This window comes from Hyperolius riggenbachi, chromosome 5 (assembly GCF_040937935.1).
Source record: "Hyperolius riggenbachi isolate aHypRig1 chromosome 5, aHypRig1.pri, whole genome shotgun sequence".
Taxonomy (NCBI): domain Eukaryota; kingdom Metazoa; phylum Chordata; class Amphibia; order Anura; family Hyperoliidae; genus Hyperolius; species Hyperolius riggenbachi.
The window spans coordinates 304,408,151-304,424,736 of NC_090650.1; the positions used below are offsets into that span (position 1 = coordinate 304,408,151).

The 16,586-nt window shown below is 42.4% G+C and overlaps 1 protein-coding gene across 1 annotated transcript in view; it reads right to left on the bottom strand.

Annotated features, from left to right (window-relative positions):
- The window catches only part of CEP192 (centrosomal protein 192), a 206,933-nt gene that overhangs the window by 34,518 nt on the left and 155,829 nt on the right, over positions 1 to 16,586 (bottom strand). The window contains 8 exon segments of the mRNA XM_068237131.1: positions 2,221 to 2,330; positions 4,468 to 4,592; positions 8,326 to 8,586; positions 11,591 to 11,770; positions 13,468 to 13,558; positions 14,702 to 14,884; positions 14,976 to 15,088; positions 15,181 to 15,273. Of these exon segments, the coding sequence (XP_068093232.1) occupies positions 2,221 to 2,330; positions 4,468 to 4,592; positions 8,326 to 8,586; positions 11,591 to 11,770; positions 13,468 to 13,558; positions 14,702 to 14,884; positions 14,976 to 15,088; positions 15,181 to 15,273 (1,156 nt within the window).

Consider the following 16,586-nt stretch of genomic DNA (forward strand, 5'->3'; position numbering starts at 1 on the left):
TTTTCATACACAGACAGTAAAAGTTATTGCTTAGGATCACATTCATGTAGTCCTTGCATAGCAACACTCAGCCTCTTGTCAGTTAAAGAGACACTGAAGGGGAAAAAAAATTATGATTTGTATGTGTAGTACAGCTAAGAAATAAAACATTAAGATCAGATACATCAGACTAATTGTTTCCAGTACAGGAAAAGTTAAGAAACTCCAGTTATCTCTCTGCAAAAAAGCCATGAAGCTCTACGACTTTCAAAGTTGCGGAGAGGGCAGACTTTCAAAGTCGTGGAGAGGGCAGTTTTCTGACTTATTATCTCAAATTAGTGAACTATTTTCTTTTTCTCTGCCAGGTCATACGTTCACAGACTGCTCTGAAAGAATCATTTTGAATGCTGAGTGTTGTGTAATCTGCACATATTAGAGAATGATGAAATGTTAGAAAAAACACGATATACATGAAAATAAAAATATGAGAATATTTTCTTTGCTGCTAATCTTCTAGTAATTATTCATAGTACACAACCAATTCATTATATCATATTTTTTTCACTTCAGTGTCTCTTTAAAGAGTAACTGTCAGGCTGCAAAAGCTAATTTAAACCTCTATTCTCCTGTGTTAAACAGTTTAGAAGGAAGTCAAAAAGGCAATACTGAAGTTAAAAATCTCTCTTACTGTGATGTGTGCTGACAGCAAGGCTCTGTATTCCCAAGCCCATAAAAAGGACGAGAGGACGCATACCATACAGCAAAGCATTCTGGGGCCCTCCCCTCAGCTGCTAGTGAGAAGTAGGCTCAAGTTACAACAGCATGTCCAGCTAACAGCACTGATAAATCTCCAGGCAGAGTACACTGCAGGAGTCCGCTATTGTTCCTAGCCACATGGCTAATATTCACCGCACAGTACTGTTATTCAGTACGAGCTTTTCTGTGAGTGGAATCATCAGGAAGCAGGCAGGACATGACGACACATTTGGCTTCATAGGAGACAGACAAACATGGAACCTGCCATGAGCTGTCAGGAGCATCATTCTCTGCAAATACTATATAAAAATTATGTGAAGTACAAACGTGGACAGTGAAATGCATATGTAATGCAAGTACAGCCAATATTTAGCTACTGATATACTGTGTGTGTTTAATTTCTCTGAGACCTTATACCTAACAGCTCCTCTTTAAAGAGACTCTGTAACATTCAAAAGATCCCCTGGGGGGTACTCACCTCGGGTGGGGGAAGCCTCCGGATCCTAATGAGGCCGTCCTCTGTCCCACGGGGGTCTCTCCGCAGCCCTCCGAACAGCCGGCGACTGTGCCGACTGTCATTTCAATATTTACCTTTGCTGGCTCCAGCGGGGGCGCTGTGGCGGCTTTCCATTCCGAACTACACGGAAATACCCGATCTCATTCGGGTCCGCTCTACTGCGCAGGCGCAGGAAACTTGCGCCTGCGCAGTAGAGCGGACCCGACGGCGATCGGGTATTTCCGTGTAGTTCGGAGCCGACAGCCGTCAGAGCGCCTGCGCAGGAGCCAGGAAGGTAAATATTGACGTCACCGCTGCCCGGACTCCACGGAGGGCTGCAGCGAGACCCCTGACGGATGGAGGACGGCGTGGGAAGCCTCATTAGGATCCGGAGGCTTCCCCCACCCGAGGTAAGTACCCCCCAGGGGATCTTTTTATGTTACAGTTCCTCTTTAAGCTCTTTAGCATAGCCCAACACTGTCAGCAACAGTGTAGGCTTGATTAGAAGACAGGAGAACTATTTGTTGAGAAGCACTGTACAAACAGCAAGCTGGAAATTGGCCCCAATGTACTGTTGCACTTCAAAAGGGAGAAAGATTAGGGCACATGCTTACAGCTGCTTGTGCCATTTTCCCATCTTAGCATTGGCTGGACTGAATTTCTCAACCTTTCCCAAACACTATATTTAACAGGCAGATTCCAGTATGCCTTCCCCATCTGGAGACATCTACAATATTAGCCTCCATTGAAGATTTCCTGTCTCCAGCCCATGATCAGCACTCAGGGGTGACAGCTAGCAAAACCCACTGACTTTCTTCCAATTATACATGGTTCAAACATGGCACATATAGTGCAGACAAGAACACCGTTCACCGAAGTTACCACATCAACACTAAACACACACATTAAGCAAAATAACCACATGTACATACACAATAATGCAGAATACTTTTTAATGCAATTTTATTAAACACAAAATTTTCTTTTACCTTCAGACACCATTTGCTCGCCAGAAAACTCTTCATCAAACCTCGTACTTTTTAGCTTTGAATATTCTGAAATAATTTTTTGGGCCATTTCCGGCTTGTACAGTACTGCCCTGAGGTCAGAGAAATAAAATAAAAAAAAATGTAGGCGTTAAACTATGCCTAACAAAAATCTACATTTAGGGCCCATTCACACTTAAGCGATTAGCAGGCGACTCCCGCTATTCAGTAAAGCACTAGCGCTTTTTAAAGCGCTGGTGCCTTGTTACCCTATGGCAGTGCTCTCACTGCCGGATTGGCGCCAATCGCGGGCGTTTTGCAATTAGAGTGAATTGCAACCTTATTACTTGCAGCACTTTCCAAGTGATTCTAGAGTGATCGCGGTACAGTACTTCTAAAGCGCTGACCGCAATCGCTCTGAAATCACGGAAGTGTCCAGTGATTTTTACTGCGATAATCGCGGTTAAATGACTTGCGCAAAGCGGAAGTGCTAAGCGCTTTTGTTTAGCGCTTTTAGATGTGAACGGGGCCTAACAGTTAACATTCACTTTTATAGATTAGCCCTTGGCGGCTCACTTTACATATAAGTCATAGGATAGCAGTCTAGAAAACGTACACTTTAACAAATTAGAATAGCATAGTCTTTATCAAGCCTAGACTCATCAAAAAGTGTTTTAAGACTCTAAATGATAAAGCTATCTGTTTAAATACTGTTGGATTGAGTTTTACTTCTAGCAGGGTCATTCTTTTCTTTTTATTATTGTTTACAACCTGCTGAACTAAAGTGCATACACATGTAGCGTTATGGTTGCCCACAGGGATACCCCCAGTCAACAGTTCTGTACAGACACATTCTGTTGCTATGTGGGGGGAGGAGGGCCAACAGCGCGATTCATGATGGAGCAGCATGAAGCGTGAGAGGTAAGGAGCACCACAATAGCCTCGGCCTGTGCTCGGATAAGATCATCCAGCAGGCTGCATCTCTCGCTGATACATTGGGGCCACTGTACACATGCTATATTCTTGGCAGAGATGGCTCTAACTGGCCAAGAACCATCTAGCATGTACACAAGGCTTTTGTAGTTGCCAAGGTCTCACATGTTAGTGATCCCTCACACCTTGTGTCTGCTGGCCAACCTAATCTTCTCCTCTGCCAGCAGGCTGCTGTGCTCAGATTTTATCCTCCCACTTCCAAGAATGTATAATCACAGCAGTTGAGGAGCAGGAAATAAAAAAGAACACAACAGCCTGCAGGCGCCTGAGCAGATGATGCTGGCACAGACCTGGAATGCTACATGGTCATTGGCAGTTGAGCACCCTGGCTACCACCCAACATAGAGTTGCAGTTATAGGCTGTCCCTTTCTTCCAGCTTGCACATGTGTCCATTAGAACTTGCAGTAAGCAAGGGAGAGAGTGGAGGTCACAGCCAACCAATCATTACACACCAACAGGGCAGGCATATGCAGAATCCAGTATGGTGCTCGAGTGCCTACTGTGAGTCCTGCGCCTGCCCGGCTTGCTGATTTTGCCAACATCCATTAAAGGATAACTGAAGTGAGAAGAAAATTGTGGCTGCCATATTTATTTCCTTTTGAACAATACCAGTTGCCTGTCAGCAGTGTTGATCTATTTGGCTGCAGTAGTGTCTGAATCACACCAGACACGCATGTAGCTAATCTTGTCAGATCTGACAATAATATCAGAGACGCCTGATCTGCTGCATGCTTGTTCAGGGTCTGTGGCTAAAAGTATTAGACAGGATCAGAAGGATAGCCAGGCAACTAGTATTGCTTAAAAGGATATAAATATGGCAGCCTCCATATCCCTCTCGCTCCAATTGTCCATTAAGAAGGGAAAGGGTACTTGTGCATAGCATGGCACCCTGGGTACTGGATGGTGCTCCTGGACTTTACCCTGGCGAGTGTGCCCAAAAAGGTCACTGGATTCCCCTCAGAACAAAAAGACTAAGGCTAGGTTTCCACTGTGCTCAGCAAGGGTCTTGCGAGACGTGATGCCGGCACAGCGGTCCAGCGTCTCACAGCCAAAACCCTCTAGCCGTGCTATGCATGGCTACATGATTCGGATGGGTGATGCAAGAATATGCTGCAGGCCATCATACTTCCCCGCCCACAAATTTGCATGCTTTCTATTGACTTCAATAGGCTGCTAAACCCTATCCGAATTTGTGAGCGAGGAATCAGTCCGGATTCGCAGCAGTGGAACCCTAGCCTAAAAGAACAGGAGCTTACCTGCGAAACTGCTGCCTGGACACTTCATCACCATAAAAGAAACGAACAGTACACAACACTGATGTGCTGAAGTGTTGAAGTCTTTGCATCTCTTGGTTTGTTACACTGTAGGATACTGTAACTTTCTGCTCAAAGACAAAAACAGAACTTGAAAATTATGCAGAATGAGCAAAGCTGATAAAGCAGCTAAATAGTCATTTTCCAATGTAAATTAGAGTAAGAATACATGAGTTGAAGCCTTAAGGAGACTAACACCTGGCATGGATCGATAGACCCATCACCTTGCTTAACAACAACTCCCCATCTACCCTGCATGATTTATCAAATGAAAGCGCCATTGGAAGTGTCAAGAGAATTAAAGAATCTGCCAGGAGAAGATCAACGTACATAGTTTTGTTCTTCATTCAACAGCACAAAGCTAACAGGACAGCTACTCAGAAATCTGATGAAGATCAAAAGGTGCAATGTGCTGATGTACGGATTGCTAGCTTAGGTTTAGTAATCGTATGACTATACAGCAGAAGAAAAAATGGTAAACAAGTTTTTATTAATCTGTTTGGTCTGGTTTATCCATGCTTAGAGGATACCAGAGCTAAATTCAATTGGAAAAACAGGGGGAGCAGTCATGTATGGGAAGCTTTCCTCATGCCCACCGCTCCACCCATTCTTCTCTGCCCCCCTCTGTTACCTAAATGCTGCCTAGCAGCCTCTTCCGAGTTGACCATTATTGCACAGGCGCTGGGCCCTGACAATCCATGCCTGCTCCCTCTGTTTAGCCAACGGAGTCCGGCTCTGGTATCCTTTAAACAAAACCAAATTGAGTGTAACTAGTGCAAAGAAGGCTGTTCAAATAATTGGTAGCTTGCTCTGACTTGATATTATTGTGTGCAGATACACATATGATACACAACGCACTGGTATAATTGAGAATGTACAACTGAGAATGTACAATTGTTAGTATGCATTCATGTCTGCCTTTACCATCTAGACACCTTAACAAAAGTTTTATTTTGTTCATTTTCATCTGGTCAGTATATTTTGGTAGTGCTGGATGAAACCGCACAAGACCACTGTGAAGGTGTGTGTGTGTGTGTAAAGGAAAGGGGGGGAGGGGGGGGTGTACCATCAGGTCTTAAAGGGAACCAGAGACGAAGCACCCTTGTGTATTTTACCATGTATATCAGTAAGAACATTAGAGAAAACACTTACCATGCTCTCTGTTTCCTCCTCACTGCTAAAAGTGTCTGTTAACAGCAGTCACAAGAATCCCAGACTGAGCAATTAAATCTGGCTTTGCTGGGAATGATTATTGCTGAGTCATTATAGCAAAGCCACAAGGGGGCAGGCTTGGGCTTGAAATAACACCACAGAATACAGACTTAGCTATAATCTTTCTGTAGCAAAGCTAGACGGAGCAGCCTGACTTCTCAGTCGGGGATTCTTATCAGACGTGATAACAGTCAGATTACACAGAGAACAATGAAACAAAGGGCAGATTAGGTGTTTACTGTCATGTTCCCACTGATTTATAAGGTAAAATACAAGAGGGTGCTTCATCTCTGGTTCTCTTTAACCTCCTTAGCGGTAACCCCAAGTCAGGCTCGGATTGGAAATCTGCAGCTCAGAGCAGTTACCCCGAGCTAGATTCATGGGAGGTGTGTACTGTGCAGGGCTGCCACAGACCTATCTAGCGGTATGACTTTTAGCTTCTTAACGCTTGTGAAAAAATGTCACCGCTTTTAGACACATTCTGGAAATAATTATACTGCTAGGGAGGTTAAGACAAAAATTTAAATCTAGGCATAATTGGAGGGTTTGCTCCTGCTTTAGGAAAATCAACTGCACATTTGCACTTAAGCTCTGCATTTTGTTTTACATTAACCTATTTTGATTTAAAGTGGGATTGTACACCCGAAACTAAAATTTCAGTAACTACTGTTCGTTACATAGAGACCATTAGCAAGCATTTCCGAGTATTCCCTGTGCGTAAAATTGTTTATTTTCACTGCAGAGAGCAATAGAAGCTTACTACTTGCTTGACATTGGAAAAGGTGAGAATTTCCCTATGCCTTTGTCTCAGAGAGCTGTAGAAGCTTTGCTCATCAATGGTCATCGGCAAAGACAAGAATTTCTCCATGTCTTCACACTGCCTCCCTTCCTCTGCTAAATAGACATCACCCTGGCAGCAGCTGAGTCACTTCAGCAGAAAAGGTGGGGGGGCAGAGTGAAGACATAGGCACAGGAAGATTCTTATCTTTGCCAATGACAAAATAAGCAAGCTTCTACTACTGTCTGCAGCAAAAATTAATGATTTTACACAAAGGGAATACTTAGGAGTGCTTTCAATTTTGTTGTTATATAACTGCACACCAAGAGTGGTTTTTAAAATGCTTGGGGGTAGTAAACCACTTGGCTAATGTATTTCAATGGGCTGGTGCACACCAGAGCGATTTGTTTTTCCAGACACGCAAACTTGGGGCCTGCAGCATTTTTGAGATTTCTGAGGAGTTTCTGCCTCAATGTTAAGTATAGGAAAGTGGAAAACCGCTCTGAATAAAACTAGATCAGAGTGGTTTTCCAAGCAGTAGCTGTACAGTAGCTGTTCAGTTACAGCTGTACTGCAACAAAATAAAAACGCTACACAAAATTGCTCCAAAAACGCTAGGCATGTTTAGAAAATCTCTCTAAACATGCCTAGAATCGCTTTGAAAAACCTCTTCAAAAACAGCTAGCGTTTGCGTATCTGCTAGCGTTTTTTGGTGTGCACTGGCCCTAAGAGAAGTTACTGAAAACTTTGTTTTGGGAAGTGAAATATCACGTTAAGAAATTGAACCCATCAGCATTTGTAAAAGGCAGGAACTTGGAAGCACTCTAAGAATATTTAATAATAATTCCCTTTTGTGTATAGCACTTTTCTCCTGTCTGACTCAAAGCGCTTGCAAGGCAGCCAATAGAGCGCAATCAGTAGATAGTAGCAGTGTTAGGGAGTCTTGCCCAAAGAAATCCGTACTGGTAGGTGCTGCCTTACGGAATAGGAAGAGCCTAGATTTCAAGCCAGGACTCCTACGTCAGAGCCCTTAACCATTACACTATCCAGCCACTTGCATGCCTTCTGACAATGGGATACCAAGCTTTGCTGCTAGCAATTACTTTGGGAAACAGAGTTACAAGAATAACCAGAAAGGGCATTACTAAACCACGACCATCAATGGCAAACAAGATTAATGGTGAGATGACACTTTGCGCTCACACACTTATTTTGCTTGAGTGTGCGAAGTCTCACAATTCAATAAGCAGCTGTCTGAAAAAGGTAGACAAGCTTAAAGAGAACCCGAGGTGTGTTTGAAGAATGTTATCTGCATACAGAGGCTGGATCTGCCTATACAGCCCAGCCTCTGTTGCTATCCCAAACCCCCCTAAGGTCCCCCTGCACTCTGCAATCAGACATAAATCACAGCCGCGCTGTGCGGGCTGTGTTTATATCTGTAGTGTCAGTGTCGGCTGCTCCCCCGCCTCCTGCAGAGCTCCGGTCTCTGCCCCAGTTCCTTCCCTCCAATTAGCGGGGAGGGAAGGGACGCAGGTGGGGACCGGAGTTCTGCAGGAGGCGGGGAGAGCAGCAGACTGACACTATAGAGATAAACACAGCCCGCTGCAACACACTGTCGACAGCGAGGCTGTGATATATGAGGGATTGCAGAGTGCAGGGGGACCTTAGGGGGGTTTGGGATAGCAACAGAGGCTGGGCTGTATAGGCAGATCCAGCCTCTATGCAGATAACATTCTTCAAACCCACCTCGGGTTCTCTTTAAGAATACAATGTTTGTACAGCACAGAGGAACATTTTTAAGGTAGTATTACCTCTTTTGATCCTTCTTTCAAGACAAACTTGTCTGGAGTCAAAAAAAGCACATTTGGATCCATCATGATGCCTTTTTCCAAATTAATAAAGCAGGCTGCTTTAACATAAGCCGCTCTGGAGCCAGTGTTCTTAATAAAGAAGCTAGTCCTGCTAACTCGATTAGGTGATATGCCATTTAGTGTTACTGAGTAACTGTCTGGCAGCCTTTTCACATCTTCAAGAATTATATTGCTGGTTCCACCATAGCCAGAAAGTGGTATCTAGAATTGAGAGAAATAAAAAACAAAAACAAAGAATACATGAAGTGGATCCAAGATAAACTTTAACTCATTGCATAATTCTGCTCCTTTCATATAGTTTTTAGGGCATTCCTCAAGCCAAATACTTTTTTTTTGTTCTAATACTCTAATTCCCTCTAAACTAAACAAGGCTCGCCAACGGCTTTTCCAGAATGCCTTGGCACTCTGAGCCTTAGCAGCAAGGGCTTATGGGAGCTCAGTCAGGGCAGGAGGAGGTTACTAGCCAGAGATTTCAGAGACAGAGGGGAGGAGGAGAGGGGAGCGAAGTTTTCACAGGCTGAGGGCTGGAGATACAGATCAGCTTGCCTGTGTGTAATGTGACGAACAGAACATGGTTGCTCTCATTGTATCACAGGAATAAATTAACTGTTGAAGCTGTTTGCAGCTAGATTTACTGTGTAAACTATCTAAACTTTAGAAAAAATAGACATCTCAGATCCGCTTTAACGGTTTGACTCTGGCATAGTTGTGTCTGATGATCCTTAGCTTGAGATGATAAAAAGTCTATGGCCACCTAAGAAAAAATAAAAAACTGATGAAGCAATGCCTAATTACACAGGGCTAATGTTCTCCTAGCATTTCTGGAATATATTAGTTAAACCTACAGCCAAAAATGCTTTTAACCTGGTATTCTTTATCACTTCCAGCTTTATGTTAATTGCAGATTAGCCATTTCCAGATTTAAATAAAAAAAAAAATCTCATGCACCATGAGCTTGATTCATTAAACTGCGATGCTTAAGTGCAGCTGAATGTGAAGAAAAGAGAAGGGGCAGCCGCTATGCCTGCCTTGCATAGCAGCACGCTTTGCTATGTAAGGAGCATGCCTTGCTTAGTTACGCACATCACTTAAATAGCAACGCACATAACGTTAAATGTGGGTGGTCCTGTAAAGTATCGTGACCACAATACTTCACTAGCGGCACTATGCTAATTAACATAGTTACTATGCATACCCTTGAGTAGTTATTTGAGCCCTTAATGTTCAAAACCTTCTCTCAACCTACTGGAAGAGTAAAGGTGGGTACACACGTCAGATAAAAGTCTTTGGAAAATGAAAGATCACAGACCAATTTTACCCCCTTTCATGTAGTATGAGAGCCATACCTACACAGTCTATTCTATGGAGCTGAACTCCCCATCAGATAAAAATCTTTGCAAGATGCTGCACACAAAGACCGCTGTACACATGCAACAGATCAGTATCTGCAAAAGATCCATTCCTGCAAAACGCATTCATAGTCTATGATATCTGCAGATCTCATACACACCTTGTTTAACGGACAATTATCTGTAGATCAGATCCACCAGGTTGGATCTTCAGATCGGCAGATAATTGTCTGATCTGCAGATGAATGTCCATTAAAAAAGGTGTGTATGGGATCTGCAGATATCATAGACTATGAATGCATTTTGCAGGAATGGATCTTTTGCAGGAACAGATCTTTTGCAGATACTGATCTGTTGAATGTGTACAGCATGTTTGAGTGCAGCACCTTGCAAAGATTTTTATCTGATGGGGAGTTCAGCTCCATAGAATAGACTGTGTAGAGTGTGGCTCTCATACTACATGAAAGGGGGTAAAATTGGTCTGTGATCTTTCATTTTCCAAAGACTTTTATCTGACGTGTGTACGCACCTTTAGTCCATGAGAAGCAACTGATTTAGAGTTGATAAGAATTCATGCAAATGAACTCACATGAAACTGAGGTGGGATCAATATTGTCAAATTATGTATCAACTAAAAAATGAATTGCATCTCTTTGACCATCCCTACCAGCTAGTACGAGTCTTGAGTATGAGCATCTTGTTCATACATTAAAGCGGAATATAACCCTGCATTTCAACTTTGCTCTAAAACATTATTTACAGTATATTGTATGCAACCAGCATTTTTTTTTTACTAGACCAGCATTGGAAGGGTTACACAGGGCTTAAGGGCCCGTTTCCACTATAGCGTTGCGTAATCGCCGGCGAATCACCGCAGGCAAATCGCATGCGGGTGCGATTCCGCATGCGTTTTTTTCCGCGATTTAACCATGTCACTGCCTGTGTAAATTAACATTAATACCTATGCGAAATCGCATGCGAAATCGCGGCAAAAACGCATGGGGAAAACTCATGCGATTTCCATATTAAATACATTGCGTGCGATTCGCCTGCATTCCACACGCAGGCGAATTCTGAGGGCCCTACCCTGCAGATTTTTTCTGCACAGAAAAACGTGCGGGGAAACGCACAAGTGGAAACAGTCCCATCCACTTGTACTGACTGTGCGAATCCGCATGCGGGCAACGCATGCGGATTCGCGATAGTGGAAACGGGCCCTTAAAGTTCCTTTAGATTTCTGCAGACGCATCGGAAGCTGAAATAGATACATTTTGTTTACATAATGTATCTAAGTGTTGAATGTGACTCCTCTCTCTCACTGAGAAGGAGCTTGGAGACAGCCAAAGAGTGTGTAACTGTTTATCAATAGATACATGTAACTAAATAGAATGTATCTATCTGAACTTCTGCATATCTCTCCAGGACCTTTAAACCTCTGTGTTTAACCCTTCCAATGCTGGTCTAGTAAAAAAAAAAATGCTTTTTGCATATAATATGCTGTAAATAATATTTTAGAGCAAAGTTGAAATGCAGGGTTATATTCCGCTTTAACACACATTTCCTGTATTTTGATGCACTTACTAAGAAAAATAAGATGCATCTCTGCAAGATTTTTAAACACAAACAATAGCAACGATAAGCGCAATAATGAGTTCCTGCAACAATAAGTGCTGCTGTTATCTTTTATACATACATGCATGCATTTTTGAACCATATGAATTAACTAAAAGTGTGCTTCTTCGTATTTCGGTCTTGCAAAATTAGTAGCTCTAACATGGGAAACCAGTCCGTATATAAATGATCCATGGATGCCAAGCAACACATACTATTAAAAGAAAAGTCACCTAAAAATTTACCGTAAATTTAATGCCTTGTTGTGAAGATTTAACTGCTGACTGCTTGATCTCCAGTTTAGCCAACATACAGGCTACACGAGTAGGGGAAAACATCAGATGGACAGCAGCATCTTCTTTAGGACGAATTGTGAGCTCACAGCTGCTGGTCAATCGTTCATCTGGACCAAACCTACTTTGCAACTAAGGGGGGGAGAGAGAAAAGTGAAAAACACGGTTAAAAAGATAGAAATAGTCATGTTCCTAGAACATGAATGGTTACCACCAAGCTCGAACTATCTGTGTAGGTCTATTTCCACAATGTTCCTCCCTCTGTTGTACTGAAAGCCCTCTGATGCGTATGCGTGGCAAAGAAGAAAAAGACTTTAGAGAGCTTCACCAGACTTGATAGGTAGTTTCAGCATCAGTGCAGCGAGCCTTGTATTACAGCATACAGGGCTCATATGGATGTAAAAAAAAAAAAAAAACTCACTAACAAAAAAAATAAAAATACACAGTGCTGTATGTATGCAGTAACTACTATAGGGGAATTTTGAAATTAGGGGTTTCGTGATAAAGGTCCTTTAAGAATTAAGGACTCTAAATGTCAGTTTCCCTGCAATTGAGCTGTAGTGCAATTGTCAAACTAGGGATGTTGTTCCAACTAACTAGCATACATTGACAGAATAGCATACATTTAAAGTGATATACCCCTTGTTAGTAGAATCAGTGTCCCCTTGCCCGCTCGCTTCGCTCGCTGGGCTGCGGGCTCGGTCCTCGCTTCGCTCGGACAACTTTTTATTCTAACTCTATGTCCACTTGGATAGTGGAGATTGCACACCAGCACACAGGCAGCTAACTGGGGTTGAAAAGGTTAATGCTGCTGATGGGTATTATGGGGTTAACGTATGCCCTGCATGACTTTGCACATGCTCAGTAGCATTTGTATGCTATTCTGTCGGGTATGCTAAAATGTTGGAACACCGTAAAACTAGTGTGGCTGAGAAAAAACACATTTGGGTGCACAGAACAGATGACAAATACCATAGATGCGTCTCTTTGGGAGCTGAACAACATTTAAAAAACGGTAGATTGTACTTGAGACTGTAAAAAGTTTTAAAGTAAATTTTAATACAAAATAAGCCTATGGGGTTGTAGGAACATACTGTATAAGAGTAGGACTATAGATACAACTATTTATCAGTTTATTTTCATTTCAGGCTTGTTTTAAAGTTATTGTTTTAGATATTGGTGGTGTGTCAAGTGTAAATATTTTCCTTCTCTTACCTTTCTGAGTATAATGAAGTACAAAGCTGACATTTTCAATCATAACAAATCTTTAGTGACAGATATTGCTCTCAATGTATGCCGACCACTCAGACCAGCTATAGCAGATCAGTGTAAGGCCTAGTGCACACCGATCGGTTTTTGGAGCGATCCGCCGGCCGCATCCGCCTGGAAAAACGCTTGGCTAATGTATTGCAATGGGATGGTGCACACCGGCGGTTTGAGGTTTTTGCCAAGCCGCAAACGCGCCTCCTGCAGCGCGTTTGCGGTTTTCGGAAGCGTTTCGTTCTCAATGTAAAGTATAGGAAAAACGCAAACCACTCTGAAAAACGCTACTTCAGAGCGGTTTGCCAGGCATTTTTGTTACAGAAGCTGTTCAGTAACAGCTTTTACTGTAACAATATGTGTAATCTGCTACACAAAAACGCACTCAAAACCGCTAGGTATGTTTAGAAAACCTCTCTAAACATACCTAGAATCGCTCTGAAATCAGCTCCCAAAACCGCTAGCGTATTGCGGATCTGCTAGCAGTTTTAGTGTGCACTGGGCCTAAGTGATGATGATGGCAATACTGCTGAATTACTAGACAGCAGTGAGAACAGGTGGAAAAGTACCTGAAAACAATCTTGGTCCTGTCCCCTTATAAGAAGGCGCAGATGTTGGCTCGCTGTTGCCGAAGTGCTTCTTAGTATTAATTTCTGTTGACTGGGAACAAAAAGAAATGGCATTTACACTTCTCTACTAAAATGTAGTCATCATGAATGGACTCTCCAATGAAAATATGTTCAGTCCTTATAATTGTATCTAAGTACTGACGAAGAAGGGGGGATGGGATTATACATACCTGGGGCTTCCTCCAGCCCCGTCCAGGCTAATCGCTCCCTCACCGTCCTCCACCACCTGGATCTTCTGTAACTGGCCTCTAAACGTCCTCCAGTCGGGGAAGGTGCAGTGCAGTCGGACCGGGAGACTGCAGGATTTTCGAAGGACAATTACAGAAAACCCAGGAGCTGGAGGATGACGGCAAGGTAGCAATTAGCCTGGAGGAAGCCCCAGGTATGTGTCACTCCCCCCCTGTGTCTCAGAAACACTAAACAATACTTAGCTTTGTTCAAGTTTAAACTGCTTTTTCTTATGTAGAGTTAAACCAAAAATGGAAAATTAAGCCTTGTACAAAAGCTAAATGAAACTCAACCACCCCGGCCGAGAATCTAGTGAAAGTATTGCAGCCCCGGGCTGGTGGACTGATTCAGCTGAGTGCAAGCTGAGAGCATGATTTTCTCCACTCACCCAATTGAAAGACTTCACTCCCGCACTAAGGAACTGCAGGTTCAAAACAGGTGCAATAGTCTTGATTGTGCAAATAATATATACTGGGGTGGGGTGATTTATTTACATTTGAAATCTATGTTAAATTGATGTTTTATGATTTTAAAGGCAGTGTTTCTTTCCGCTTTAAAGGGACCCCCGGTTTTCTAACTCTGAACCGTGCATGCACAGGACTGTCACACTGGCCGCTGTGATGACACGGAGCGTCACCGTTCAGGAAGTGTTGGGCCAACACTCGACTTGGGTGTCACCGCTAATGAAGTTGCTAGCGGGACCGGGAGAGGAGCCAGGACGACGTCAGGGGACATCGCGGCCTACGGTGTGAAGGAGGAAGCCCCAGGTAAGCATCTACTGCTCAGGGTCCTTTTAAAGAATTTCTCCATTTTAAGAAAGTTGCAAACATACTGGCAGCAAAAATGACAAGATCAATAATAGTACAATAATATATTAAATACACAACACCGAGATTTAGCAATGAACTCCTTGGTTAAAAGTGACTTCATTCAGTGAATTACTTACACAGCTCTTCCAACACCAACTCCACCCCATGACATGAATTGCTTATTGGAAAGAATTGGAGGGACATCTGAAGAACTTATGGGAGTAGAATCTGTTGAACATTTGGTCACCGGACGTTCTGTGTCCCCCATCAATGTCACTTCATACTGGGGACCCGAAGGCTGCACCATTATTTTTAATATACTATAGACAAAAGGAAAAAAATTAATCACGCAAGTAGGAAAATATATAATAAAAACTTTTTTTTTTAAAATAGGAAATCTATTAAAGTAACCTCTGTTTTGGTGTTGAATTACATGGAGAGAATATAACTGCAACTGCTTGTTCCTCTCCTGGTGCCACAAAAAGATCTTCAGGGTCTATAGAAAAACCATCTTCATTTGTGCACTTTAGGAAAAAAATAGCAAAATCAGTGTACAAATTAAACTAACTTTTACTAAACAAAAACAAATTGAGAAAAAATACTCAGATATACTAACCTTTACTTTAAGATGAGCAGCAATATTTCCTGCATTTTTTAATGGCAGCAGTTGTTTAGTAGAAGATCCAACATTACAAGTTAAGCGAAGAGTCTTGAGGAAGATAATGAATGATTAAAGGAAAAGCAATTAAAAGTATATTTCAACAGTACATTATTTTGCTCTGTTTTAGCCTTTAAAGAGACTCCGTAACAAAAATTGCATCCTGTTTTTTATCATCCTACAAGTTCCAAAAGCTATTCTAATGTGTTCTAGCTTACTGCAGCACTTTCTACTATCACAGTCTCTGTAATAAATCAATTTCTTTCCCCTGCCTGTGTCTGGAAGGCTGCCAAGTTCTTCAGTGTTGTGGTTCTGCTATGAACAGGCCCCTCTATGCACACTGCCTGTGTATTATTTAGATTAGGGCAGCTTCTCTCCTCTCTTATCTTTTACAAGCTGGATAAATCGTCCTCTGAGCTGGCTGGGCTTTCACATACTGAAGAATTACAGACAAGGGCAAAGCTGTTTGCAGGAAGAAAAGAGCAGTCTGAAACTTCAGTGGAAGATAGCTGCAGGGGGAAAGAAACACACAAATGATCTCTTGAGATTCAAAAGGAAGGCTGTATACAGCCTGCTTGTGTATGGATGTATTTTCTATGTGTGGACATACTGTACATCAACCTACTTCCTGTTTTGGTGGCCATTTTGTTTGTTTATAAACAAACTTTTTAAAACTGTTTTTAACCACTTTTAATGCGGCGAGGAGTGGCGAAATTGTGTCAGAGAGTAAAAGGAGATGTCCCCTAACGCACTGGTATGTTTACTTTTGTGCGATTTTAACAATACAGATTATCTTTAAGGTGTGGGGTATATTTGGCACCGTGTCTATTTTCTCAGCTTTTCACTATCAATATTACAAGTTCTTTCACAATTTTGAAAGGTTTCAGGCTTTAAGAAGAAAAGAAGCTCAACAACCTACTGAACACTTTGTTCTAGAGTTGAGGATCTTTACATTACGAAGGCATGGACACCATCATTAAAGCTAGCAGTTACTATGCATTTCCCACTCAGCCCCAGTGACCTGTATCTATACTACTGCATGATAACTTGGATGATCCACACAGAGCAAACTAAACTCCCTCTGCATCTCACAAACTTACTAGTATTATGTGCAGATTTTAACCATTTCCAGATGCAGCTGATTAAAATCTACACCCTGGCAGGGATAAGAGGCTCCAAACAGGGCGTAGATTTCAAACACACACACACACACACAGAGTCACCAATGCACTAAGCTATTGATGACTGAGCTCTGTACATCGTGATTACAGGAAACTAATTGGAATGATCAATGCCAAAAACTGAAAAAATAATTGACCCTTAAGAGGCCAGAGCCACACAGGCAACAAAAGGTTAAAGCATAT